The sequence below is a fragment of the Hyperoodon ampullatus genome (assembly GCF_949752795.1).
Source record: "Hyperoodon ampullatus genome assembly, chromosome: 9".
NCBI classification, from domain to species: domain Eukaryota; kingdom Metazoa; phylum Chordata; class Mammalia; order Artiodactyla; family Ziphiidae; genus Hyperoodon; species Hyperoodon ampullatus.
In genome coordinates, this window is record NC_136922.1 from 103,637,101 (window position 1) to 103,663,786 (window position 26,686).

At 39.2% G+C, this 26,686-nt stretch overlaps 1 protein-coding gene across 3 annotated transcripts; it reads left to right on the forward strand.

The window, feature by feature from the left end:
* Window positions 1-2,150: 2,150 nt before the first annotated feature.
* GALNT11 (polypeptide N-acetylgalactosaminyltransferase 11) lies at window positions 2,151-26,686 on the forward strand (the record flags this gene model as incomplete). 3 transcript variants are annotated; one of them, XM_079711186.1, is made up of 11 exons in its annotated part: window positions 2,151-2,469; window positions 5,390-5,513; window positions 6,909-7,075; window positions 8,982-9,107; window positions 11,547-11,796; window positions 18,946-19,063; window positions 20,394-20,546; window positions 21,044-21,262; window positions 22,679-22,783; window positions 26,152-26,289; window positions 26,555-26,686. In XM_079711186.1, the coding sequence occupies 11 exons, from the start codon at window positions 2,175-2,177 to the stop codon at window positions 26,684-26,686; spliced, it is 1,827 nt and encodes a 608-aa protein (XP_079567312.1). The 3 variants fall into 3 exon arrangements, with proteins under 3 accessions (XP_079567312.1, XP_079567310.1, XP_079567311.1); XM_079711184.1 differs by having other exon boundaries at window positions 2,175-2,469; window positions 11,550-11,796; XM_079711185.1 differs by lacking the exon at window positions 8,982-9,107 and having other exon boundaries at window positions 2,175-2,469.

The window sequence follows — 26,686 nt, forward strand, 5'->3', positions numbered from 1 at the left end:
CATCACCCAACATGGTGGTGGGATTTGGGATAAAGAAGAAAGATGTGAAGGAAATGTCAGTGTCCACCTGTCTTCCAGAGCTGCTTGACGGAATAGCCGTTGAATAGCATCGTCTGGCTTCTTGTGATTGGAGAAGGGATTGGCTGACTTTCTCTCTTGGTCCATTCTGCGTTCAGGGTCAAGGAGGCCAGGTTGAACTGGGAAGGCCTGGAGTGGTTTGAGGAAAACAATCTAAATATAAATCTTCTTAGATAGTTGAAGAAGCAATTGGCTCCTTAGATGCACAGTTCTTTATGGCATCAGAGCAGCCTGTGCAGTTAGTCTTGAACTAAAGATTTCATTGCCTTTTGAGGAATTAGTGCTTTTGTTTTCGATGTTGTTTGTTTGCTTGTTTTTTTCCTCCCCCCAAGCAAATATTTTAGGAAGTTATAATGCCTGTTTTAGTTGAAATCTAATGTTTCACCTAAATGTTCCTAGTCTGTATTTCTGCAACATTTCTATTGCAAAGTTGCAACTTTTAATTTTTCATTTGTTTTGAGTTCTCCATTCAACATTTTCTTCTACTTCCAAATAAAGTGGTTCTTTTTCTGTGCATGTCTTTAATTTTAAAAGTGCTAATAGCTGACATGACAGCACTTTCATTGTTACCTGACTTTCCTTTTGTGCTGTAGTCATTTCCTTTGATATTACTGTAGTGGGAGTTTTTGTTTGTTTGGATGGTGGTGGTGGTGTTTTCTTTTTTTTTTTTTTTTTGAGCTTTTGAGTTGACAGGTAGTGAAATAACTAATAGTTCTTGGTTGGCAGATCATTAAGAAATTGAGCTATTTACTGTCTTCTGGGCTTACAGCATAACTGTACAAAACAGCTTAATTTTTAAAAAACTTTTATTTTGTTTTTATTAATTTTGTTTATTTTGGCTGCATTGGGTCTTTGTTGCTGCGCACGGGCTTTCTCTAGTTGCTGCGAGCAGGGGCTACTCCTCACTGTGGTGCCTGGGCTTCTCATTGCGGTGGCTTCTCTTTGTTGCAGAGCACGGGTTCTAGGCACACAGGCTTCAGTAGTTGTGGCTCGCGGGCTCTAGAGCGCAGGCTCAGTAGTTGTGGCGCACGGGCTTAGTTGCTCCTCAGCATGTGGGATCTTCCTGGACTAGTGCTCAAACCTATGTCCCCTGCATTGGCAGGCAGATTCTTAACCACTGCACCACCAGGGAAATCCAAAAAGCTTAATTTTTGAATTGGAGCTTCCTGATGTTGATTTGCTTTGTCCTGATTTGGGAGGCATGATAATATTATTTTTTTAATTATTTCATACTATAGAAATATGAAGTAATGGATAAGTAGTATTGCTTTGTAGATTTCTTCTGTATATACATTACTTAAATAGGGTTTCTCTGCCCTCGTGTTCAGTGAAACTATTTTATGTGTGCATTGGGCTCTTTAAAAAGAATTCCTCAAGAAGTTGTGTGAGGCCTCCATGAAGACCAGATATTATCAAAAAGCTTAGGAAAAAACTGCTGTTCAATGCCATATTGTTTATAAGACATCATAAGGAGAGGGAAAATATAATTATTTGAACTCTTTCAGTTATAAATTTGAAATGTAACGAATCTAGAGTGGACATTAGGGCAGGTTTAATCTTTGATTGGAAAGTGAATCTATTTTTTCAAGTTGCTTATTTTTAATAACAGATTTTAATATCCTTGGATTAAAAGATTTAGTCTTATAATTTTACAATTAGAAGGGACCTTAAATGTACTGTCATGACGCATGTAGTACTTGTATTTTCCTTATGAAAAGTTAGAACCTGAAAAAAAATTAGCAAACTGAAAGCAATCCAGAACAAAGGTGAAGAAGTATCCATTAACATGGGCAAATGAATAAGTCAGCTATTTTGCTGCCGTTAGTTTTCTGAGTATTAACACATTGGCTTGTGGTTTTAATTGTTGAATCCCTTTATTTTTTTATTCAGTGCTGTCCATATATCTTCTTATATTTGGCTGTTGGTTAATGGTATGCATAGGGGTCCTAAGTAAATTGTTTAGAAGTGCTATTTGGTAGGTTGGAAAACTGAGCATAAACTTGGTAGTTGATTGAGAAGTGTCTGGATGTGTCTAACATATTTATCTTTCTCTTTTAGGAAACTGAAAATGGCCCTTCAGCTATGCTAGGTCTATAATGGGAAGTGTCACAGTTCGATATTTCTGTTATGGATGCCTTTTTACGTCTGCAACCTGGACGGTTTTGCTTTTTGTTTATTTCAACTTCAGTGAAGTGACTCAGCCACTTAAGAATGTGCCCATCAAGGGGTCTGGGCCCCATGGACCATTCCCCAAAAAATTTTATCCCCGTTTCACTCGAGGTCCAAGTCAAGTGTTAGAATCGCAGTTCAAAGCAAACAAAATTGATGATGTGATAGAGAATCATATTGAAGATCCAGAAAGAGGCAACATGAAATTCTCTTCTGAACTGGGTAAGTGTATTTGATTTTTGCTAGCAGCATGTCAAAGTATTTTATCATTGGAAGTTTAACTGTTCTTTAAATCATGTACTGTTCAGAGAATTGGAAATGTGACATTTTTTCTGCACTGATGTATTTCGTTCATGAACTAGCTGAGGTCATATGATTTTTGCAGACTCAGTAGGGAGTTATATTCTGTTTTGTCCAGTTCTGACTTCAATATTTTATGAGGACTTGGGAGAAACTAATGAGATCCAGAATAGGAAAAAAAAGAAAAGAAAAGAAAGAATGAAAAATTAAGTGGCTAGAGAGAAAATGGAACCTATGGGGAAGGATTATAATTGCTAGCATTATTTATTAAGGGAAAGTAATGGTTCAAAAGTGACTATTTAACACATTTTGAAAGGCAGAGTTAATTAAAACAGAACATAAACCATTGAGTTTAGAAATAAGTTGAGATTACTTATATCTAATAAGATTTCTACTTATAAGAATTATTCAGGTGCCGGAATATATTTATTAAATACAGGAGTTTATAAAATAGAAACTTTTTTATTCTTCAAAAATTATATTCTGTTCAATTTGGAAGCAAGACTCTGAATACTGTAATTCTAGAGTCCTGGTTTCAGCAAATTTTATTTTAAGGGATAAATGAGCCCTTTAAAACTTTGTCTTTAAAACTTAAAAAAGAACTTTGATCTTCATTGACGCGTCAAATAATTAATTTAAGAGTAAAAGCATATAGTCAGAGATTCTGAGAGATTGAAAGATCCACAGAATATAAAGGAAATGTTAAAACAGATTTTTTTTCACTGCATCATAGTTTCAAAGAATAAAATCAGTTCCTAGGATTTAATCACTTCCTAATACAGGAGGTTGAACATATTTAAAATTATATGAGGAAATGGAGGCTATTGCTTACTTTAGTTTTCATAAAATATACCTTCTAACTTTTTCAAACAGCCATTTGGACATTTTAAAAGCATTAATGGGAAAATTTCTAGTTTTTTTGTTTATAGAAAATTTTTAAACTTTTTAAAGAAGTAACATTGGGTTTACCATTTTGAATGGACTTTGTTTGCCTATGAAAGAAGTAGTGAGACAATTGTAGATATTTGAAGTGACAAACCCAAATTGCCTACCTGAAAAACTAAATTATAAAAGATCCTAAAGATCACAAAAAATATTATAGCGAATAAATGAATTCAGCAAAGTTACAGGATACAAGATCAACACACCAAAACCAGTTGTATTTCTGGACATTAGCAATAAACAGTCCAAAAGTAAACTTAAGGGAACAATCCCATTTACAATGGAATCAGAAAGAATAAAGTACTTAAGAATAATATAGCCAAGGAGGTCTAAGATTTGTACACAGAAAACTACACAGCACTATTGAAAGAAATAAAACTAGACCTAAATAAATGGAAAGAGGTTCATGGATGGAATGCTCAATACTGTTAAGATGTCAGGACCACCCAAAGCAACCCACAGATTGAATGTAAACCTTATCAAAATCCCAATGGCCTTTGTTGAAAAGATGGAAAATCTGATTCTAAAACTGATAAGGAATTGCAAGGGGCTCTGAATAGCCTGAACAGTCTTGAAAAAGAACAAAGTTGGAGAACACACACTTCTCTATTTCAAAACTTCCTGACAGTGTGATACTGGCATAAGAAAAGATATGTATCAGTAGATCAAAGGATAGACTGAGAGTCTGAAAATATACTCTGTGACATCTGTGGTCAAGTAGCATCTATGGTCAATAATACCCAAGGACAAGTAACATCTGTGGTCAGTTGATTTTCAGAAAGGGTGCCAAGAGCAGTTAATGTGGGAAGAATGGTCTTTTCAACCAGTGGTGCTGGGACAAATAGATATCCCCATGCAAAGGAATGAATTTGAACCCTTAGCTCATGTCATATTAAATTAACTCAGAATGGATCAAAGACTATAAAACCCTTAGAAGAAATCATAGGGATAAATAAGATAATTGAGGAAACACTGCATTCTGTATTTCATCCCCTCACATCTGGGAATCCATAAAACAAACAATATTCTTTAAAAAAAAAAAAAAAGGGAAAGAAACCTGCTCAACTTGAACCTGGGCCCCGGCAGTGAAAGTGCTGAGTGCTAACCACCGGACCGCCAGGGAATTCCCTTACTTGACTTTTAAAATCCAGTCTTTTCCTGAATTATTTGACCGTGAAATCTTTTTTTTTTCTTTTTAACGTCTATTAATGTCCAGTGGAATTAGTTTTCCATGACCAGATTTTGAGAAATGCTGTTATAAGGGAGTCATTCTGTGAGGAGAGGCTAAAGGTTTTATGTGGGAAAGAGAAAGCAAGGGGAGGCTTTATTGTTCTTGGTAAAGGTAAGATTTCTGGCAATATTAGAGCAAAGATGTTAAATTATAATGATCTTGATTAGATCTGTGGAGGACTTTCTTGACCGGAGACTTTATAGAAAGGTTTATCAGTAGTATAATTTTTTAGGGAAGGAGTTCATATAAAAACTTGCTGTTAAAAAAAAATTTTTTTTTTTTAGACAAAAATTAACAAAACCAAAAAATACCTTCCATTAATTGGGGCCTGTTGAGGTCCATATGGGGTTCTATAATCTATTGTTTTTATGGAAAAATCATCATTAAGTCTCTTTTTTCTTGGTCATAGGTAAGTTTTTCTCTTGAAAATATTCTTAAGATTATGGCTAGTGAGCAGGTGTCATTTATGGTTAAGGTACACTTGCTTTTTGAGCTAAACTGATAAAAATTTGACTTAAACCTCAATTTACTTTTTTGAAAATGGAGACAAACTAGATTTGAGAAACATGGCTATTACCTGGTTATAAGAAGTTAAGATCATAATATACCAGTAATTGTAGCATTCCTTTCCAGATTTAATGTACTGACTGTGACGTCACTCTTTTGCAGGTATGATTTTTAATGAACGTGATCAGGAGTTGAGAGACTTGGGGTATCAGAAACATGCCTTCAATATGCTTATTAGTAACCGCTTGGGCTACCACAGAGATGTGCCAGATACAAGGAATGCGGCGTATGTCCCTTATTGGTTTCTGCTAGTCACTTTAATAACACGGTGTTTTTAGTGCCAGCATAATAGGTCATGGGGATGGCGGTAATATTTTGCAATCAGGCTTATTATTCAGGATACTAGAAAACTTAAGACAGATTTCCACTCATATCATGCTTGAAGCCACATGGTCTGAGATTGTACTGAGAAAGTTCTAGAGCTTGCTGTGTTTCTTTTGAAATTTAAAATCATGTGGGAAGAAGGAGGGGGAGGTGCTACCTGCATATAATTAAATAACCTTCCAAGCATAAGTTTATTTTAAATGTTTGTTTTTTGGATTCATGGCAAAAAGGAATTAATATCAGTGAAGAATTCTACTCATCATCTCACTTTTCTGTTTTCATTATTTTTGTTTCTTCAGAGGCTTTTGATTCATATGGTCAGTCAGTCATTCATTCCACAGATCTGTTTCAGCACCTTTTGTTTGCTGGACTCTCTGTTAGGCCCTGGAAATAAAAAAATAAGACATAGTCTCTCGGTTCACAGGGCTTAGTGTCTAGCAGGGGAGGTAGATAAAGAAGTGAGTAATTGCAGTACCACAAGAATGAGGGCTGTGATAGGAGTTGGTGAAATGGGGTCCTCCAAACCAGAATGACCAGGGAAGGCTTCATAGAGGGTGATGACTGAGCAGTGATCTAAGGGAAGGTTTTCCCCTATATGGGGAACAGATCGAGGCATAAAATTATACTATTTGTCAAAGGGACTGAAACAGTTCATTTTGCCTGTAGTGAAGGAATGGCTAGAAACTGGAGGTGGGCAGGGCCCAGACATTGGAAGGTTTTGTATGCCATGCAAAAGAACATGGAATACCAGATTTTATTGTTTAAGTTAGTGGGTTTTTTAATTGTGGTTGCTTAAAGCCACTTAATCCTTTTTATCAAATAGTTGCTTACATGGAAGCTCTTCCATTATCCTGATGTACATCATAGTTTACTCAAATCTTTTTCTATTATTGGGCAAAAAATAAAATTTTCAAATACAAAATTTCACATTTCCATTATTTCCTTTTGAAACCTCTTTGAGGAGAAGAAACTGAACATCAGCTTATGAGTGCTGCATTAAAAACTTGCAGTGATTTTAGTAAAAACACATTTTTATGTACCAAAAAAGAAAAAAAAATTCAAGTTTTTAGAACGTTGACCTAAAAATAAGCGGAGTTGCAGGTACTGGAGGGAGAAATCATTAACCAATGTAAAACTCTTGAATAAGAAAACACATTGTTATCTTAAACGCTTTTTTAAAAATTGTTAATAATGTAAGGAAGAGGCCGAACAAGGGGACAGTTAATGTTTAGTGAATAATAACCTAAAACATTTGAGCTTTTAAAATGTCAGAATTTTCCCACATTCGTCTTCACAGATGTAAAGACAGGTCTTACCCGATGGATCTGCCAGTCGCTAGTGTTGTTATTTGTTTCTACAACGAAGCCTTTTCTGCCTTGCTCCGGACCGTGCACAGCGTCCTAGACCGTACGCCAGCCCGGCTTCTTCACGAAATTATCCTTGTGGACGATGACAGTGACTTCGGTAAGGACTGTTGTAATTGGCAATGTGGGATCTAGGCTGTTGTTCACTGTTGCACTGACCACATCAGCAGAGCTGACCATTCAGTACTTAGTGGATAGGAGGACTCTCATGCACGCAGTTGCAACAGAGCCAACCACAATTAAATGCCTGATTATAGGGTAATTTCAAAGAAACTGCATTACCTTTGTAATCTGTTTTCAAACTGTGCTACCCAAATTTGGCCCTTGAAATTTTTCCCTTGGCTTACCTTTTTGAAAGAGTATTTTTATTTTGAAATAACTACAGATAGACAGTAAGTTACGAAGAGGTCCTGTGTACCCCTTCACCCAGTTTCCCCCATTGGTTACATCTTACATCATTATAGTACAATATCAAAACCCAGAATTTAACATTGGTACAATATGTGTGGACAGTTATTTGTCATTTTATCCCATGAGCAGATTTCTGTAACCACCACTGTAGTCAAGGTACAGACTGGACTGCTCCATCACCCCTTCAAGAATGTTTTATAAACAGAATCATACAGTATGTGACCTTTTGAGATTAGCTTTTTTAACTAGACATAATGCTTTGGCTTACGTTTATCTCGTCAGTCTGTTATATCAGCTGTCTCTAGATAAGGTGGATTACATTCTGATAGCTCTTAGATGATCTCTGAAGGCCAGTATTTTATGATTCAGTACATACTTCAGACCTTTATTTAATTCAACATAGACTCTTCCTAAAAGTGATTTCATGTACACACAGCAGGATGGAGGGCTGTCCTCAGCCTTGTGAGAGAGACTGTACCCCCATTTTACAGAGGAGGAAATATTAAGTAATTTGCTCAAGATCCTGTAGCTGTTAAGTGGTAGAGTTGACATTAGACCCCTGGTCTACATAACTCCAAGCCTTCTGCTATTTTCATTACAGTAACCTGCAGAGATACACTGATAAATTGTATGTCAATTACATATTTTTTCACAACTCAAGGGTTTATTAAGCATCTCTCATATATCAACAACAGAATTGGTATGCAAGTATACTTAAGTATACAAAATGAGGAAATGTACACTGAGACCAATGGGTGCAAAATTCTCAAACCTTGGTAACTATTGAAATCTCATAGGAGAAATAGAAAAAAATTTAATTTCAAAAATGAATGATTAAAAAAACCAAGAATTTGAGTCTGGACCAAGTAGAAGATTGGCAAAGTAGTATAATTCTAGAATTTATGGTGTTGAATTTTTTTTTTAAGTAAACCTGTATTTTTCATATTGTTGGTATTTTTTCTAAAAGGGAAAATTCATGATCATTTACAATGGTTTATATACTAACTATAGAAAGAATTACTTATTATTATCTTATATGATCTTCGAAGTTATTACAAAATTTAAAGGTAAATGAGCTAGAATTTATAAAAAATATTTAGTGCCCATGGAAGGTGCTAAATTAATAAAAGGATGTATTTACTGCTGCTATTATATAATTCTTGGTAGGGCAATAGACGTTGTTTCTCCACTGTTCTGAAATGGAGTAGGACTTAATAAATCACTTTGAAACAGAAGATATTTACATATCATTTTGTTTAAAATCTGATTTATATGCAGTCAGCCAAACATTTCATTCACTCAAGATACTCATTTCAAACATTCTTTATGCAAAGTGTTGTGTTAGTTGCTATGGAAATACAGATAAGTCTATAACTTAAGTAACTATTCCTTTAGGCTAGTATTCCAACTCTTAACCCTCATTTTCTTCCTTCCAAGATAAGCTATGATCTTCTTTTAAAATAAAGCAGAAGAAGATTCTATATTTGCCTAAAAATTTGTTGTCACAAGTACCAGCCACGACTCTAGAGAATCTGCAAAATGTCTGTGCATATGTCTCATGTGGTTTGAACAGTTGTGCGACTCCTCATTTTCAGATGATGTGAAAGGAGAACTAGATGAATACATCCAAAAATATCTCCCTGGAAAGATTAAAGTAATAAGAAATACAAAACGTGAGGGATTGATTCGAGGAAGAATGATTGGAGCAGCCCACGCAACAGGTAGAACTTCCCATTGGCCTTTCTTGGTGGGTGTTGAGTGATGAGGGCTCTGAGTCTCCTGCCCTCCTGATCCCTGCGTCAGTCTCTGAAAAGTGATGTCTTAGTGGGCACTGCCAGCAGGAAAGGTGAGGCTTGTTCAGTTTGGGAAAGGCCTTTCCATAACTCCAACCCGGTTGTCCCAAAGCACAGGCTCCAAGGAGGTGAACTCTGGAGTCCTCAGTGGTCTGCCTTTCTGGTTTTTCTTCAGTTACATTTTATATCGATTCAAATGTATTTCTTTTTACGGTTACCTCTATGGAAGGTTGGTGATCCTAATTTTCATTTATGATCTTGATAAAAATTTTTCCTTTTAAAATATATTTATTTAAGTTAAAACAAATGAATTTGTTAAAAAATATTAGGTATCTAATACTGCAGGTAATGCCTGGATATGGCCAAAAAAAATCATGAAGATAATTTTAAAATTCCAGAACTTTGGGGGGGCATTCCCTAGTAGTGAAAAAAATCTCCTACCTTCCCATATACTGCTCTCCTCAAGATAACCAGTCACTGGGGTTTAAGTGGTTGGCACTGCTTTCTGCCACCACCCCTCCTTGTATACCCACTGTCCCATTTGCTGGGTTTAGCTGTGACTTCATTTTTAGAATCTTTCTTCTTCCCTCCTTTCTCTTAAACCTGCAGTGAACAGGAGCAATTAACAAAAAATGAGAAGTAGCTCCCCTCCATCCACTCTGCAGCGATATGCAGATTGAGTTCAAGGCGCGTTTTCTTCTTTAGAGTCTAGTTTTGACATATTGAAGGCACGAGATAGAAAATTGTGGGGTATTTGCAGGGAATGGGAAGATTATGTCGCAGAACATCGTACTGTTATAGTATGTTGTTACTGAGGTTTATTGTTTTTCAGGTAACAATAGTCATTTAGTTTTTTTCTTTATGGTCTGTTGGTCCTTGTTCAAATATAGTTTAGGATCTGTCAAAAAATAAGCCAGTTTTTGGGAAATCAATCTCAGGTTCGATGTGACTGTTACTATCTTACTGCATTTAGTTAAGTTGGCTTTAATTGAAAAAGTAACATTTTTAGAATTAAAAAAAGCTATTATACATTTTCTCCTCAGAGGAAACTTGATAGAATTGACTTCACTTCACTTGAATAGTGTACAGGTTGAACATTCTGCCTTTCTGTATTAAATGACATCTGGTGAGCTGTATGCTCTTAACATCCTCATAAAGTCCTTCACAGGAGGCCTTGAAGGACATGACTAAGTCACTGTCATCCTGGAGAACTTTCTTGCTGGAGGTAGTTCTGCTACTGTTAATTGGAATAGGATGCATCCAGTGCTTTATGAAATTCACGTAAAATCTGTATCAATACATTTCATGGATAAATGTTTGGAAAAATAATAATGCTGTCTGATGATGGATTCTAAGTTTCTCAGCTGTTCAGAATAACCATTAAGTTATCAAAGAAGTTTGGGATTATCAAAGAAACCCTCACTCCTGCTCACATTTATCAAGAGGAGTTAAAAATGCATGATAAAACCTTTATGATTTTAATTTTATTAACTAGAAGAAAAGAGCATCCCGTAGGGCTTCCCTGGTGGCGTAGTGGTTGAGAGTCCGCCTGCTGATGCAGGGGACACGGGTTCGTGCCCCGGTCCGGGAAGATCCCACATGCTGCGGAGCGGCTGGGCCCATGAGCCACGGCTGCTGAGCCTGCGCGTCTGGAACCTGTGCTCCGCAACGGGAGAGGCCACAACAGTGAGAGGCCCGCGTACCACAAAAAAAAAAAAAAGCATCCCGTGGCTGATGAGACTAGGGGGATTAGAAAGGAAGGGTGGGAAATGGAAGAAAAAGAAATGAGTGCGTGGCAGGCAAGTGGTGAATCCAAGGAGAAGGGAGCTGTGTTGCTGACGTGATGAGAGGGCTGCACGCTTCTCTCACTCCTGAGAATCGCTGTGTTGTAGCCATAATTGATAACTGGGGTAATGTGTCCGAGTCACCAGTGAAAATGAGTTAGGTTCTCTAACCTCTGTTTACTAAGGCAGGGAAATACATACTAATCTTATAAATATTTCCATTACAATAATTGTACTAAAAATACGCACAGCTGACCACTATCATTGCACCGCACTCCATACCTGGCTGTCCAGAGAACTGAATTGTTCCTGTGAGATTCTGAATCTTTTTACTGGGAGAATATGAATCATCTGTAAATTTTTTCACAGGTTGTGCACATCGTTTGCATATGTTCTTCAATCATAGCAGTACACTTCAGACAGAATTCCTGGCTAACAGACTTCTGAGTACTGGTTTAATAGTTTGGGCTGGAAGGGTGGCAGTTACCTTTCACGCCTGTAAATGCATCAGCACTTGAACTGGTGGCCATACCTAACTTGAGTGCGGTGCAGCTCTCAGGGTCTCTATTGTTTGCCTCCCTAGGAGAAGTCCTGGTGTTCCTGGACAGCCACTGTGAGGTGAATGTGATGTGGCTGCAGCCCCTGCTGGCTGCCATCCGGGAGGACCGGCAAATGGTGGTGTGCCCGGTGATCGACATCATCAGCGCTGACACGCTAGCCTACAGCTCGTCCCCTGTGGTGCGGGGAGGATTCAACTGGGGGCTGCACTTCAAATGGGACCTCGTTCCCCTTTCTGAGCTTGGAGGAACAGACGGAGCTACTGCACCAATAAAGTAAGATTTCTCCTGTATGTGTGAAAAATTCCCAGAAGAGGAAACATGCTCAAAGATAATTCCTTTTTCTTTGCGGGAAGCAAAAGTGTTGGCTTAACTTGTTTGTCCGTTAAAAATTTTTGAGTGCTTACTGAATTTTACGTACTCTGCCAAGTTCTAAGGCAAGATTTATGAATAAGAAATTGTCCAGGCCCTCATGGATTTATATCTTAGTGAGAAAGGCAGAAGAAGTCAACAATATCCTGGGATAATTGTTGCATAGGATAGCCTGGGAGGACCCCCTGTGCTGTGTTGTTTATATCACACACCACGGTTATTGCACTGGTCGTTAACACATCTTCAGTCCTTTGCTAGTGTGAGTGGTACTGAGAAGAACATTTAATACATAAGCCTTTTCTATAACTAGGATTTTAGGACGGATTCCCACTCGCACAATTACTGAGTCATCGTATGTGAATTATTTTCAATTTTCATCCATATTCTCTCATATTATAAATCTCTTATATGTTATTTCTCCTTATTTTTGTTTTCTTTTAAATTTCTCATGTAGATTTCAGAGACGTTTGTATTTTTACTTTTTAAAGTTCTTAGACCTATTCTTTTAAACTTTTTTTTTAATACAGCTTTTAAAAAATATATATTTATTTGGCTGCATTGGGTCTTAGTTGCAGCATGCGGGATCTTTGTTGCGGCACGCGGGGTCTTTCGTTGCGGCATGTGGGCTCCAGAGCATGTGGGCTCAGTAGTTGCAGCACGCAGCCTCTCTAGTTGTGGCACACGGGCTCCAGAGCGCGTGGGCTCAGTAGTTGAGGCATGCAGGCTCTCTAGTTGTGGCGCACCAGCTCTAGAGCATGCAGGCTCAGTAGCTGTGGTGTACGGGCTTAGCTGTCCCATGGCATGTGGGATCTTAGTTCCCCAGCCAGGGATCAAACCCACATCCCCTGCACTGGAAGGTGGATTCTTAACCACTGGACTACCAGGGAAGTCCCTTTTTAAAACTTTTTTACTGTAAAAAAAAATAGCATGTAAAAAGTATACATGTATATATGCATACAATTTAATAAATGATTATAGTGTGAACACTGTGAAACTACCACCAAGTCAAGAAATAGCACCCACATGCCCCCTGTATCTTGCACCCACAGCCCCTGCCCTTGTCCCTAGAGGTGTCATTACCCTGACCCACTCATCATTTCCTTGCTCTCCTGGAGAGTTGTACCACCTATGTATGATTTCTAAATGATGTAACGTAGTCCAGTTCCCTGCTCTTGGACTTCATATAAATGAAGCCATGGGACTCATCACTGTCTTCTTTTAGTCAGTATTGCTTTAAAAGCCTCTGTGCTGCATTATAGTTGATTCATTTTTATTGCCGTATAATATTCTGTTATACTAATGTATCATAACATTTATCCAGTTTACTGTGGGCGGGGCATTTGGGTTGTTTTCAGTGGTTGTTTTCCCACCTTACAAAGAGTGCTGTTGCCAGCATTCTTATTCATGGCTTCTCGCTTACAGGAGTGAAACTGCCCAGTCACAGGCATGCCTGTCTTCACCTTTAGTTGATAACGTTTTCCCCACACCTCAGGCGACTAGAATGCCATTGGCTCCTCAGCTGGCCTTTGGGTACTTGCCAGCTTCCTTTCATCCGAACCAGACTTGGAGGGGAGGCTGATAGAGAGCTGGGCCAGCTCAGGTGGCTGAGGTGCTCTCCTGGCAGGGTGGGTTGTCTTCTGTTCTCAGGCTTTGTGAGAGAACCTGTTGCAGTTCTGTGTGAAGTCCGTGAAGAAAGCACACCCAGCTCTCAGTTGTCTTCCAGTCTTCACATGCCTGTAACCCTTCTTCTTCCCAGGGCTTTCAGTGCGGGTCTTTACCCACCCTCTGCTCCCCAGCCTTGCAGGTGGGAGTTAGGTGCTGGAGCACATCTCTCAGGAGAGCAGGGCTGCGCCTGGGGACTGTCCCTCTGTGTTTCTGGGCTCCACGACTTCACGTACTGTGATGGGAGGCAGACAGGAGCGCTGACCCCATTTTCAGCTTCCCTTTGCCAGTGCAAGAAGAAAGTTCCTTGGACTGTTATGTGTGTTCTCATTCGTAGTTGTAGGGCAGTGGCCACTTTCTGCCTATTTCATCATCTTCATGGGTATTTGTTTTTCATTGTTTAATTTTTAATATTTTTAATCAGAAACATGTATTCACAGTAATAAGTCAAACAGTATAGAGCAACTTAGGATGAGAAGTGGCAGGCTCTAACCCTTCCCTCCCCCTTCTCAGTCCTTCTCCCCAGAGGCAAATTCTTTTAACCATTTTTATTTTTGGTCTTCCATTTCTTACTTCCTGAACTCTAAATTATATGCATAGTCCTCTTTTCAACATAAAACCAACTATAGACCCTCTCTGTTGGAAAAATGAAGATTTAGCTAATTTACATCAGTCCCATGTTCCTTTTATTGTTGTAGGATGATTTTTTTAGTTACTGTATTGGTTCCTTTTGATACTTAAAAAAAATCTGTTTCTTGTTCTGCTGACTTTTTTTTTTTTTTTTTTTTGGCTGTGTTGGGTCTTTGTTGCTGCACGTGGGCTTTCTCTGGCTGCAATGAGAGGGGGCCACTCCTCGCTGCGGTGCACGGGCTTCTCATTGCAGTGGCTTCTCTTGTTGCAGAGCACGGGCTCTAGGTGCACGGGCTTCAGTAGTTGTGGCATGCAGGCTCAGTAGTTGTGGCACGCAGGCTCAGCAGTTGTGGCTTGCGGGCTCCAGAGTGCAGGCTCAGTAGTTGTGGTGCAGGGGCTTAGTTGCTCCATGTCATGTGGGATCTTCCTGGACCAGGGCTCGAACCCATGTCCCCCTGCATTGGCAGGCGGATTCCCAACCACTGTGCCACCAGGGAAGCCCCGTTCTGTTGACTTTTGACAGCATCATTTGACATTCTTGCTTGAACAGTGAGGCTATGAGCACCGCTTTCTCCTTTTTTCCACTTTTTCTCCCCTTTCGGCTGTAAGCTGTTTCACTTCTATGATGTCAAGGTTGCTAACTTCTTGAGTTGGATGTTTAGACTTCTTAAATTTTCAGCCTTTTTTCTTTTCTAATACATGCATTTGAGATAATAAATTTTCTTCTAATCATGGCTTTGGCTGCATCCCACAAACTGTGATATATCATTTTTTATTGTCATTTATTTCTAAATATTTTCATTGTTATGTCTTCTCTGACCTGTAGGTTATTTAGCAGTGCATTTATTATTTTACAGGCATTCAGAAACTTTATAGTCTTTATTTAATCCTAGCTTACACTGTGGTCAGAATTTGTATTTTCTGCAGTTGTTAAAGATGAGATGTTGTATTTGTTGGGTCAAGTTCATTGTGTTGTTCAAATATTCTATATTTTTATTAATTTTTAATTCACATGTTCTGTCAGTTATTGAAAATGGTGTATTAATTTCCCACTACAGTTGTGTGTCTGTTTCTCCTTGTAGTTCTTTATATATTTTCTTCATATATTTTGAGGCTATGTTAATAGATGCATGACAACTTAGAATTATTAAATCTTCTGGTGATGAAACCATTTATCATTATGAATTGTATTTCATTCTGTACTTCTAGGATAGTGAAACTTTCACTTTATAGTCTGACATCAATATGGCTGTTCCAGCTTTGTTTTCATTAGTATTTAATTGTGCAACTTTTCTTCCCTTTTGCTGTCAGTCTTCCTGAGGTCATATATTTATACGTGTCCCTGTAAGCAGCATGTAGTTGCTTTTGTTTTTAAGCCTGTGTGGAAAACTTTGTCTTTTAATTAGTGCTAAGTTGATTACATTCAGTAATACTACTTACATTTTTGTGTTTATGATTACAATGGTACTATTTGCTTTCTATCTATTCTATGTTCTTTTTTCTCTGCTCTTACTTGCTTTGGGCCTGAATTCCATTTATTCTGTTCCCAGCTGCCACCCATTATTAGACATTATAGTTTCTTACCTACTGTTCTGTTAGTGGTTACCTTAGAAAGTACAGCCTTCATACTTGACATATCAAAGTGTAATACAGATTGGTATTTTCTCCAAACAATGCAAGGATATCAGAATGTTCATACTCCAGTTATCCCCCTTCAAGTTATATTGCTGAAATGTACATGTGTGTTTGGGGGGGGTGGTGTGGTGTGTGTTTTTGTACTTTTGGGCCGTGCCTCACGGCTTGCAGGATCTTAGTTCCCTACCCAGGGATCCATCCCGGGCCTCCTGCAGTGGAAGCTCTGAGTCCTAACCAGTGGACTGCCAGGGAAGTCCCACGTGTGTATTTTTTTTAACCCTACAAGACTTTTTTATGTAACCATTATTCATTTACGTTTACCCATATATTTCCCCTTTTATGTTACTTTTTATCCTTTCTGCATCTGCAAGCTTCCATCTAGGATTTATTTTCATTTTGACTAAAGAACACATTTTAGTATTTCTTTTGGTTGGACCTTCAGGTGATTATTCCTCTCTTTCTGAAAATGTCTTTGTTTCACTTTGTGTGTGTGTGTGTGTGTGTGTGTGTGTGCAGAAGGACTCACATTTATTGGTTCAACTACAGTACCTAACATTTGCTAAACATGCATTTCACACTAATTGGTCACATTTCCACAGGTTGTCAGTTCACAGAAAAGGGCCCATCCCTTGCCAGATGGCAGGGCAGGAGGTGCAGGGGCCTGGATAGCAGAGCCCGCCAGCTGTCACTTGGTCATGCAGGACTCATGGAGCCAGGCTGGCGGGCAGCCCTTGGCCGGCCCTTTGGGGACAGGGGCTCAGAGACGTCCTGTTTACTCGACTCCTGTACAGGACTGTGGGTAGAGGTGGGCCTCGGGGAGGTAGCCCAGGGCTAGGCTCATGGATGCACGTGCCACCACAGCTCCTGAAGGTGGGGTCACGGGAGGCGGTGCTCCCTGTGCCTTGGGTTATAGGAAGGAAATGGAAGCCTCTTCAAGGGGTTGGCTGGCCCCTGGCTGGACAGGTGGGAAGGACTCCCCAGACATAGTACAGACATTACAACGCAGACACAAGCCCCTAATGCAGGCCTGGGATGGCAACACAGACAAAAACACCAACACCCCAGGGCAGGTGGGGTTTCTTTCCCAACAGAAACATGGAAACAGAGCAGAAGCAACAGTATTCTTTTCCCGCAAGATTCCTCAGAGAGGAACAGACCAGGACGTCACTCAAGAGGTAGTTTTTTTTTTTTTCCTTTTTGTGGAAATTTGAGTCAGCAACATTATCACCTATTGTAAGATATTTCAGAGAAAGAACACAGTGGTCACCAAAGGGCAAAAATGACCCCTGGCTGGCAGGGCTGGCTCCAGGATTTGGAAGGCCAGCCTCCACCAGTAAGACAGCTTTTTTCTTGGGCTCGAAGCAAGCTCTGGCCTGATTCACAGGCTGCAACTGATTCCTGAGCAGGCTGTGGCTCAGGGGGGACTGGATTAGGCAGAGGGACCAGGCATCTTGTGAGCCGGTAGAGGCAGGGTCACTGTGGCTCATGTTGCAGGACAGCCAGAAGTCTTCAAGTCTCAAGGGAGCCCAGCTGTGGCCAAAGAGGAAGCCCCAGCGTGTTCTGTGGGGCCCCTGCCTCTGAGGTAACAGTCCAGGTCTGGCTCCCAAGACCAGAAAAGAAGCCGTTGCTTGTGGTAGCCAGGAGAGGGGTTTCTGGGGACCCTGTAATTAAATACACATCCCTGAGTTGTGGCCCTAGAAACCCTTGCCTCAAGGCTAATCAGTTTCCAGCACCTGGTGGAATGATTGCTGTTTCTTATCCTGAGAAACAGATAAAACATCATTTCACAGACACTGGACATAGATGCTTCAAGCTGAGGGAAAAGGGAGGAATGATCAACTGCAAAGGCAGAGGGGGGAGTGCAGGGGGACTCTCATGGATCAAGTTGGGGAAAGAGTGGTGGGTTTGTTTACTTTTTTGTTTGTTTCACCATTATTTTGAAGAATACTTTTACTTGATATTCAGTTCTAGACTGGCAGGTATATTCTTTCAGGACTTTGAAGGTATCATTCAAGAACCTTCTGGCTTCCACTGTTTCTGGTGAGAAGCCAACAACTAATTTTTTTTTCTTTTGAAGGTAATCTCTCATTGGCTGCTGACATTTTTTTTTCTGTCTTTGTCAGAAGTGTTTTTCAGATGCATAAATTTGGTTTATTTATTGATAGCATCTGATTATCTGCCAGATTCTCAGTCTTGTCTTTTATGCTTGAACATACTGAACAGTTAAAAGTCTCTGCCTGATACCTCCGTTATTTGAAACCCCTGCACACCTGTTTCTGTTGTAGATTGTTTCTCTTATTTTTTTCTTTCATGTGATTTATCTTCCTGATTTCCTGGTTATTTGTTAGTTTGCTTGTTTATTTTTGTTTAATGCTGGACATTGTGTATGAAAAATTATGGAGGTACATTCATCCTGGGGCGGTGTTTTCTCCTGCAGAGACTCTGGCTTCTCTTCTGGGAGGCCGCTCAGAACACTAGACGCCACGCCCCCGGTGCGGTTCGGCCAGTGACGTCACTGGAAGCCGCCTCAGGCTCTGGGGGGCCCGTCCACGTCAGTTCTCAGGAACACAGGGGTTCTCGACTGTGACAGGACTGACCTTTAGGGCCAGAGAGCTCTCCATTGTGGGTGCTGCCCTGTGCATCGCAGGGCGTTCAGTATATCTAGCCTCTACCCATCAGACGCCAGTAGCACCCCTCCCCACGGCTGTGACAGCTAAAAATGTCCCGGGGAACCACTGGTCTAACACATGTTTGAGTCCAATTCAAAGTGTGACGTTTGTCTGCTCTCTCCTTGGCAGGCCCTGGAGCCCAGTTTTTAATCCCAGTGGCTCTGTGAGACTGTCGAAGGAATTAAATAATTCAGGTGGATTTCTGTCAGCAGTAGTTATAATCAATTTTTAAAAGTACTTGTGATACTTAGAAAAGTAGCCTTCATTTGCCAGGGCTTGCGATCTAGAAAATTAAGTTATGGGGCCCAGCTCATTCCCTCATAAATCAGACAAAATGTTTCATAATAGTTAATCTAGTTTCTATTAGTGATGTTCTAAAGCTGCACTGAATTTTTTAAAACAAGAACGATAGATAATTGACTATAGAATTGATAAAATAATTGTTTTCCTTTTCTAGGTCACCTACAATGGCTGGAGGATTGTTTGCCATGAACAGAAACTATTTCAGTGAACTTGGACAGTATGACAGTGGCATGGATATCTGGGGAGGAGAAAATTTAGAAATATCATTTCGGGTAAATTTTTTTTTTTGCATGCTTGATTATTAACTGTGTGCAAGGAATATAATTTTCATCCATGATCCCATATTTTCTGTAAATTCTCTTTGACTGTCTTTATTAACAAATTGTCCTTAATGAATACTACTTTACCACAATCTATAATGTGGATAATACCCATTCAAAATATCAAAAGTCTATAAGAAGCCTTGCATTTATTTTGTAAGAATTTAAAAGTGATAGTTGTAATGAATAGTTGGGTATGTATTAAGAAGTCCTCATGCGCGTTTAATCTAGAGTTTTGTTCTTTGTCCATTTGTTAATCTTATTTGATAACCCTAGATATATATAGTTGGGGTCATCAGATTTTCCTGACTGTGCGAGACCATCCTGGTTCATACCTGTTCTCCTGGAGAGATTATTAATAGCTCCTCATTTCACTTTCAGGAGTAGCCCAGCTGATAAGATAAATGATATCAACACCTGCGTATAGATTACTGAACCCTTTATATATACTGTTCCCTCCAGCTGCTAAGGTTGGGCAGATGACAGCTGTGGGTGGGGTCTGTGGCTCAGCTGTGGTGGTAAGACGGTCTTTGGAAAAGGCAGAAAGAGGGCAAGGGAAAGAATTCAGATTTCTGTCTCTTAGCAGAGGGCCCCACTCCCCGCCTCCCACCTCCCGGTCTGCGTAACAGATTCCCCCCAATCAGATACCCTAATACCTTGTGCAGGTGCCATTTCGTATTTTTGCAAATGTATTTTCCTACTTAATCTTTAGAATTTGAAATTTGCAAGGTATAATAGATATTATTAGTTCAGTCTTTGTAGATAAGGTAATTGAATCTCATAAAAATTGAAATACCTATATAAAGTAACTCAGTCAAGGGCAAAATTTAGACCAGAACTAAGATCTGAATCTTAATCTAGAGTTATTCTGTATATTTTATAAAAAAAATTTTTTTTTCTAAAAAATGGTGTATGTTTGTATGTGTTTCATGAGAAAGTACCTGTAGAACTGAGATTAGAGGATTGATGAGTAAGCATTCTTTGTCCCTAAGTCCTGAAGGTCAACTTCCTTGATATGTTAAAACAACATGTATGGTAAGTACAATTGTAGACACAGGGCAGTAAAAGAATATTACATTGTTTTAGAGTTTTGTTTCTTTTTAATCGTAAAGACAGATAATTTTTTTAAAAATATACACTTTGACTTTATTCTATTTGAATAGTTATATCTAATAAGATAAAACATCTTGCAAGGTTTCACAAACGCCTGTTTCATGAAAATTCGTACATCGATTTCACAGCACTGTGAGGAACCATTAACACATATTCTGCTTCTGACCAGATCTGGATGTGTGGAGGTAAGCTCTTCATCATCCCTTGCTCTAGAGTTGGACACATTTTCCGGAAAAGGCGACCATATGGTTCTCCGGAGGGCCAGGACACCATGACACACAACTCCTTGCGGCTGGCACATGTTTGGTTGGATGAATATAAGGTGAGATTAAATCTCTCACCGAGAAGGATGGATAATAAGGCTAGTAACTCCATTGGCTTTGGTTGCTTTTCTCTCTTGCCTATTTCCATTGAATGACCTTGGCTTTAGGGCCATCTCTTTCTGGGTTTTTCTCTCTTCTCTTCACCCAGTCTTTCACTCATTTTTGTTGTGACTCCTTTTTAAATTTTCCAAGCATCTTGTCTGTGAGAGGTGATACAGCAGCACCAGAAGGAACTGTGTTTCTCTTCAGTTTCTTTGTCCTCCTGTCCGCTCCTGTGACTCCCACAGAACCTGGCTCCTCTTCTGCTCACTGGGCTTTGCTCTGACCCAGTCCCCCTGCTTCCCCTGTCAAGACCCTGCACATATTGTATTCCTTCCCACCTCCTCTTCTGCCACATGCAACTCTGTCTTTTCTTTGTAATGGCTTTTTTGAGGTGTGATTCATTTAAACAAAAAAATCTATTCTCTTATTTTTCCTTTTTCTTTTTTAAATTCAGGAGCAGTATTTTTCCTTAAGACCTGATCTGAGAACCAGAAGCTATGGAAATATCAGTGAGCGTGTTGAATTGAGGAAGAAGTTGGATTGTAAATCATTTAAATGGTATTTGGATAACATTTACCCAGAGATGCAGATATCTGGGCCCAATGCCAAACCCCAGCAACCCATTTTTATCAATAGAGGGCCAAAACGCCCCAAAGTCCTCCAACGTGGAAGGGTAAGAAAGTGATCCTAGCAAAGTGTTTCATTAAATGTTGTGTGATATAATAAATGACATTGTAGACTTAAAATATTTAAGGATAGCCTCTGGCTTGCCTTCCATTATATTCTTTTTAGGAGAATTTCCTCTACTCAGGTGTAAGACCTTAGAAATTTTGATATCTTTGCTGTTTATATTAAGATCCTTTACCTGCCAGTGTTAAAGAGAACATGGCTTCTCTAAGTTATATGCTGGCTTCCAAGAGGATAGCTATAAATATGCATATACAAACAGAGGCAATGTGAGTGAGTGTAAAATTCACTTGTTAGAGACCAGTCCAAAAAGGAAAACAAAGGAGAAATGGGGCAACTGTATACTGTTGGCCTCAGCTCTGGAACTGACTGCAGACTGGAAGTGAAAAATGGTGGTCAGGGTCTAAGTGGTGGTACCAAGTCAGGTTTTACACCCGACGTCCTGAGCAGTCATCTGAGCTTAGCAGAAACCCATTGATCAACCGCAATTCTTTAGATATTCCCTTTTGGTTCTTGTAAAATTTCTTCAGTTTTATAATATCACTTCAATTTTAGATGTCTAGCCATAAAATCATACCTTTTTCTTGAATCATTTCTTAGAATTTGCTTCCTGCAAGTGTAGATATTGTAATTGTTGCCCGAATTTCCCTTTTGTGTTATAAAGAAGGCATCCCTCTCCTGGTTCTTTCACAATGCCAGCAATTCTTAAGTGGCTAGAATTAAGCCTAGAGCCTTCTCCTATCTTGTTGTTCTCTCTATCTTATAAAAGTCATCAAGGTGTTTATTATTATTAGGTGTTTTCTCTTTAAGTAAAAATAGGTACCGGTGTATGTCCATATAGTTGAAATCCCTTACCATTATTATTTTTGCCTTGCATATCTAATCACATTTAATATTTAAACTAATCATTTTACTTAGACTAGATACTCTTTGCTTCTTTTATGTATCTCACCTTTGGCATTCCTATGGCATTTTTAATCTGTTTATCTCCAGTTAGGCATGTACATTATACTGAATTATGTGCTGTCTGTTTGTACCTTTTGTTCTTATTTCCTGAGTTTCATTTTAAGGTTCTTTAGTGGAGAGACGGTATTTAATCTCCTTCCCCCCCATAGTAGATTAGTAAACTTGTATCTTTAGGTAGAATTTCTACTTGACACTGCCTGCATATATTGTTAAAATTGCCTATAACCTTGAAGTCTCTATTGTGATGCTCCTATGTGCTAAAGCTAGAATTCAGTAATAAAAAATGCTTATCTTTTTATGACCTTTAGAATCCGTACCTCTGGAATAATATTTTCATATTTCCTCTAAAACCTCCTTTTCTAGCATTCTAAGGCATCTTCTGACATTGGTCTTTCTATACATACCAGCTTGTCAAGAGCAATCTCTTCTTTTACAGCTCTACCACCTCCAGACCCACAAGTGTCTGGCAGCCCAGGGCCGCCCAAGTCAGAAGGGAGGCCTAGTAGTGCTTAAGGCATGTGACTACAGTGACCCAAATCAGGTGAGTTAGGCCTCTGGGCTCTCAGCCAGTCCATGGACAGTGTCCTTCAGTGAAGGAAAGGGAAGCTGCTGGCAGTCAGGCTTGAGGGGGGAGGGGCAGACATCAAGATTTTAATCTGACGTTTTAAAAATTATATTGTTGGGGGGTTTTTTGTTTTTTAAAATTTATTTTAGTGAGGCATAGTTGATTTACAATGGTGTGTTAATTTCTACTGTACAGCAAAGTGATTCAGTTATATATGTATTCTTTTCCATTATGGTTTATCACAGGGTATTGAATATAGCTCCCTGTGCTGTACAGTAGGACCCTGTTGTTTATCCATCCTATAGATAATAGTTCGCATCTGCTAATCCCAAACTCCCAGTCCTTCCCTCCCCTCCCCCACCCCCCTTGGCAACCACAAGTCTGTTCTAGATGTCTGTGAGTCTGTTTGTTTTGTAGATAAGTTCACTTGTGTCATATTTGAGACTCCACATATAAGTGATGTCATATGGTATTTGTCTTTCTCTTTCTGACTTCACTTAGTATGATAATCTCTAGGTCCATCCATGTTGCTACAAATGGCATCATTTCATTCTTTTTTATGACTGAGTAGTATCCCATTATATATATGTGCCACATCTTCTTTATCCATTCATTTGTTGATGGACATTTAGGTTGTTTCCATGTCTTGGCTATTGTGAATAGTGCTGTTATGAACATTGGGGTGCAACGTATCTTTTCAAATTATGGTTTTCTCCAGATATATGCCCAGGAGTAGGATTGCTGGATCATACAGCAGCTCTATTTTAGTTTTTTGAGGAACCTCCGTACTGTTTTCCATAGTGGTTGCACCAGTTTACATTCCCACCAGCAATGTAGCAGGGTTCCCCTTTTCTCCACACCCTCTCCAGCATTTGTTATTTGTAGACTTTTTAATGATGGCAATTCTGACCAGTGTGAGGTGGTACCTCATTGTAGTTTTGATGTGCATTTCTCTTATAAGTAGCAACGTTGAGCATCTTTTCACGTGCCTGTTGGCCATCTGTATGTCTTCTTTGGAGAAATGTCTATTTAGGTCTTGTGCCCATTTTTCGATTGAGTTGTTTCTTTTTGTTGTTGTTGAGTTGTATAAGCTGTTTGTATATTTTGGAAATTAAGCCCTTGTCGGTCACATCATTTGCAAATATTTTCTCCCAGTCTGTAGGCTATCTTTTCGTTTTGCTTACAGTTTCCTTTGCTATACAAAAAGCTTGTAAGTTTGATTAGGTCCCATTTGTTTATTTTTGTTTTTTGTTTTGTTTTTTTTTTTTTTTTACCTTGGGAGACTGACCTAAGAAAACATTGGTACAATTAATGTCAGAGAATGTTTTGCCTTTGCCTATGTTCTCTTTTAGGAGTTTTATGGTGTCATGTCTTAAGTCTTGTGTATGGTGTGAAGGTGTGTTCTAACTTCACTGATTTACATGCGGCTGTCCAACTTTCCCAGCACCACTTGCTGAAGTTAAGTTGTTTATGCTGGGAATGATTTCAGAGATCATCTATCTAATACTGTTGTGGTCTCCTTTGTACATTTTCCCTACCTCTGGTCATTGTTTGTCATAGTAATATTTTGTTTGTTTAGAGCATTATTTGTACTTTGCAGTTACACAGAGTGAATTTGAGTTATATAGAATTGAAAGCTATATGAATTTGTTAGAAATGGCAAAGGACATGCATCTTCTTTCTGGCCCAGAACATTAAATCTGCATTGGATGAATCAGAATATGTTTTGTAGAGTTTTCTGTGAAATTGAGTTTTTCTAACTGATTTTTAGTAGTTCATCAGAGGAAACAGCACAATTTCATGTCATTCACATAATTTATTCTCAATTTATGTGTCCTTTCAGCGATACTAAGTGAACCTAAAAATAAGCAGAAAACTTATTGCAAACTGCTTTGTATCTGATAAAATAGCATAACCTAACATTGGTCTAATCTCCTAGTTGTAGTGCCTCAAGATTGTAATGCTCAAAACATGTCGTAAGTAAGCAAGCTTCGTTTACTTACGCTTCCATTTGAGTGGTGGATGGGGTCATTCAAGAATGAAAAGAACACTTGGGCCCTTTTTGGATAGAGTGTGTCCTTTGAAATTTCATAGATCACATCTTATTTCTAGGAGAGTTCATGCACACTATCTAAGGTGTTAACGTACTGGAAAACATGGTTTAAAAAGGGTTTTGTGCCACGTCTGGGTGCAAGAGGTGTCAGTGTTGTAGACACGGAAGTGTTAAATTGTAGTGAGGTTTTGGTGGTTTAGGTTGTAGTAGGATGAGATTGGTGAAATTTGTTCCAGAAACTGTGAGAGGTTTGAGGAGATGGAGTTACACTCTCCTATCCGTACTATGTTGTGACTGCATGGAATTGCACTTATACCCTAGCCACATGTGGCTGTTGAATTGGTAATTTTATTTCATTTTAGTTAGTTTAAATTTCATTTCCTCAGTCACACTTGACACACTCTCAGTGCTCAGTAGCCACGTGTGGACCGGTGGCTCCTTTGTTAGATAACACAGATTATAAAACATCAGCATCTGTGTTTTACTGGTGTTCTGTCATGGCGCTGATGGGGAGCCTTCTCTTCGTACCAACAGAGGCAGCACACACACATTTTGGGCCTGTAGGTAGAAGCAGTAATGAATAAAATAATTCAGAGGATAGGAGAAAATGTTTTCCTTTTCAATTTAGTGATGGTGCATATTGGAGAATAAATTTATTCATTGCACTTGGCCATTTCAGCCAGTTTCAGGCCTTTGTTCTTGAAAATAATCTGAGACACCATAAAGACAACTATCCTCAAAGATCATTGGCACATCTAAGGAGAATCCTGCTTTGGGGCCATCAATGAAATTGTAATCTCAGTGCAAATGTTATTATGAGCCCAGAATAGAGTATACTTATGATTCCACAGGATGATGGGATATGACAGCTTATGCACATCATCACTGCCCAGCAAATGAGGGAAATACGAAAATCATAGCCTCATGTGTTTTCTTTGTACAGAAGGCAAACCAGCCGCCTCACTGGGCTCCTTCAGTTCTACACAGTGTGAGAATTACAAGCATTGTAGAATTGTGAAATCCTGGAATTGGGGAAGATCTACAATCTTGTGCTCAATTAAATACAGTCAATTAAGTTAATTCAACCACTGCTTACATTTCTTCCTGGAATTGCACCTCACTTTCTCCTGTGTTAATTCACTCCATTTTCAGATAACTAAGCTGGTGTTCCTGCTGTAAGAGACCATACAAAATAAATCCATTCTTCCACAGATGTGTGAAGTGTCGTGCAGTCTGCATTTCAGAATCTGAAGCAAAACTTGAGGTTTTGATCTTTTATTTTCTTCCTTAGATTTGGATTTATAATGAAGAGCACGAATTGGTTTTAAATAATCTCCTCTGCCTGGATATGTCAGAAACTCGCTCATCAGACCCACCACGACTCATGAAGTGCCATGGGTCAGGAGGATCCCAGCAGTGGACCTTTGGGGTGAGGCGCTTGCTTAGTGGTGATGGGAGGATGTGAGGAGACAGACAAGGCTGAGAGGAGGGAGCATGGCAGAGGGACTCATAGTCTATTTACCTTGTAGAAGGTGGTTCTGAGTTTGTAGCATCCCATAAATAAGTAAGTAATCTGAAATGTTCCACATCTCTTCTAGATTACTGTCTCTTCTTTACCATATTCTGGCAATAAGTGTTTTAACTTAAAGCAAGTAACTGGTGGTGTTTTTTTCTTGCCACCACTTTATTTTCAGAGGAATAATCGGCTGTACCAGGTGTCAGTTGGACAGTGCCTGAGAGCGGTCGATCCACTGAGTCGCAGAGGTTTTGTTGCCATGGCCATCTGTGATGGCTCCTCCTCACAGCAGTGGCATTTGGAAGGTTAA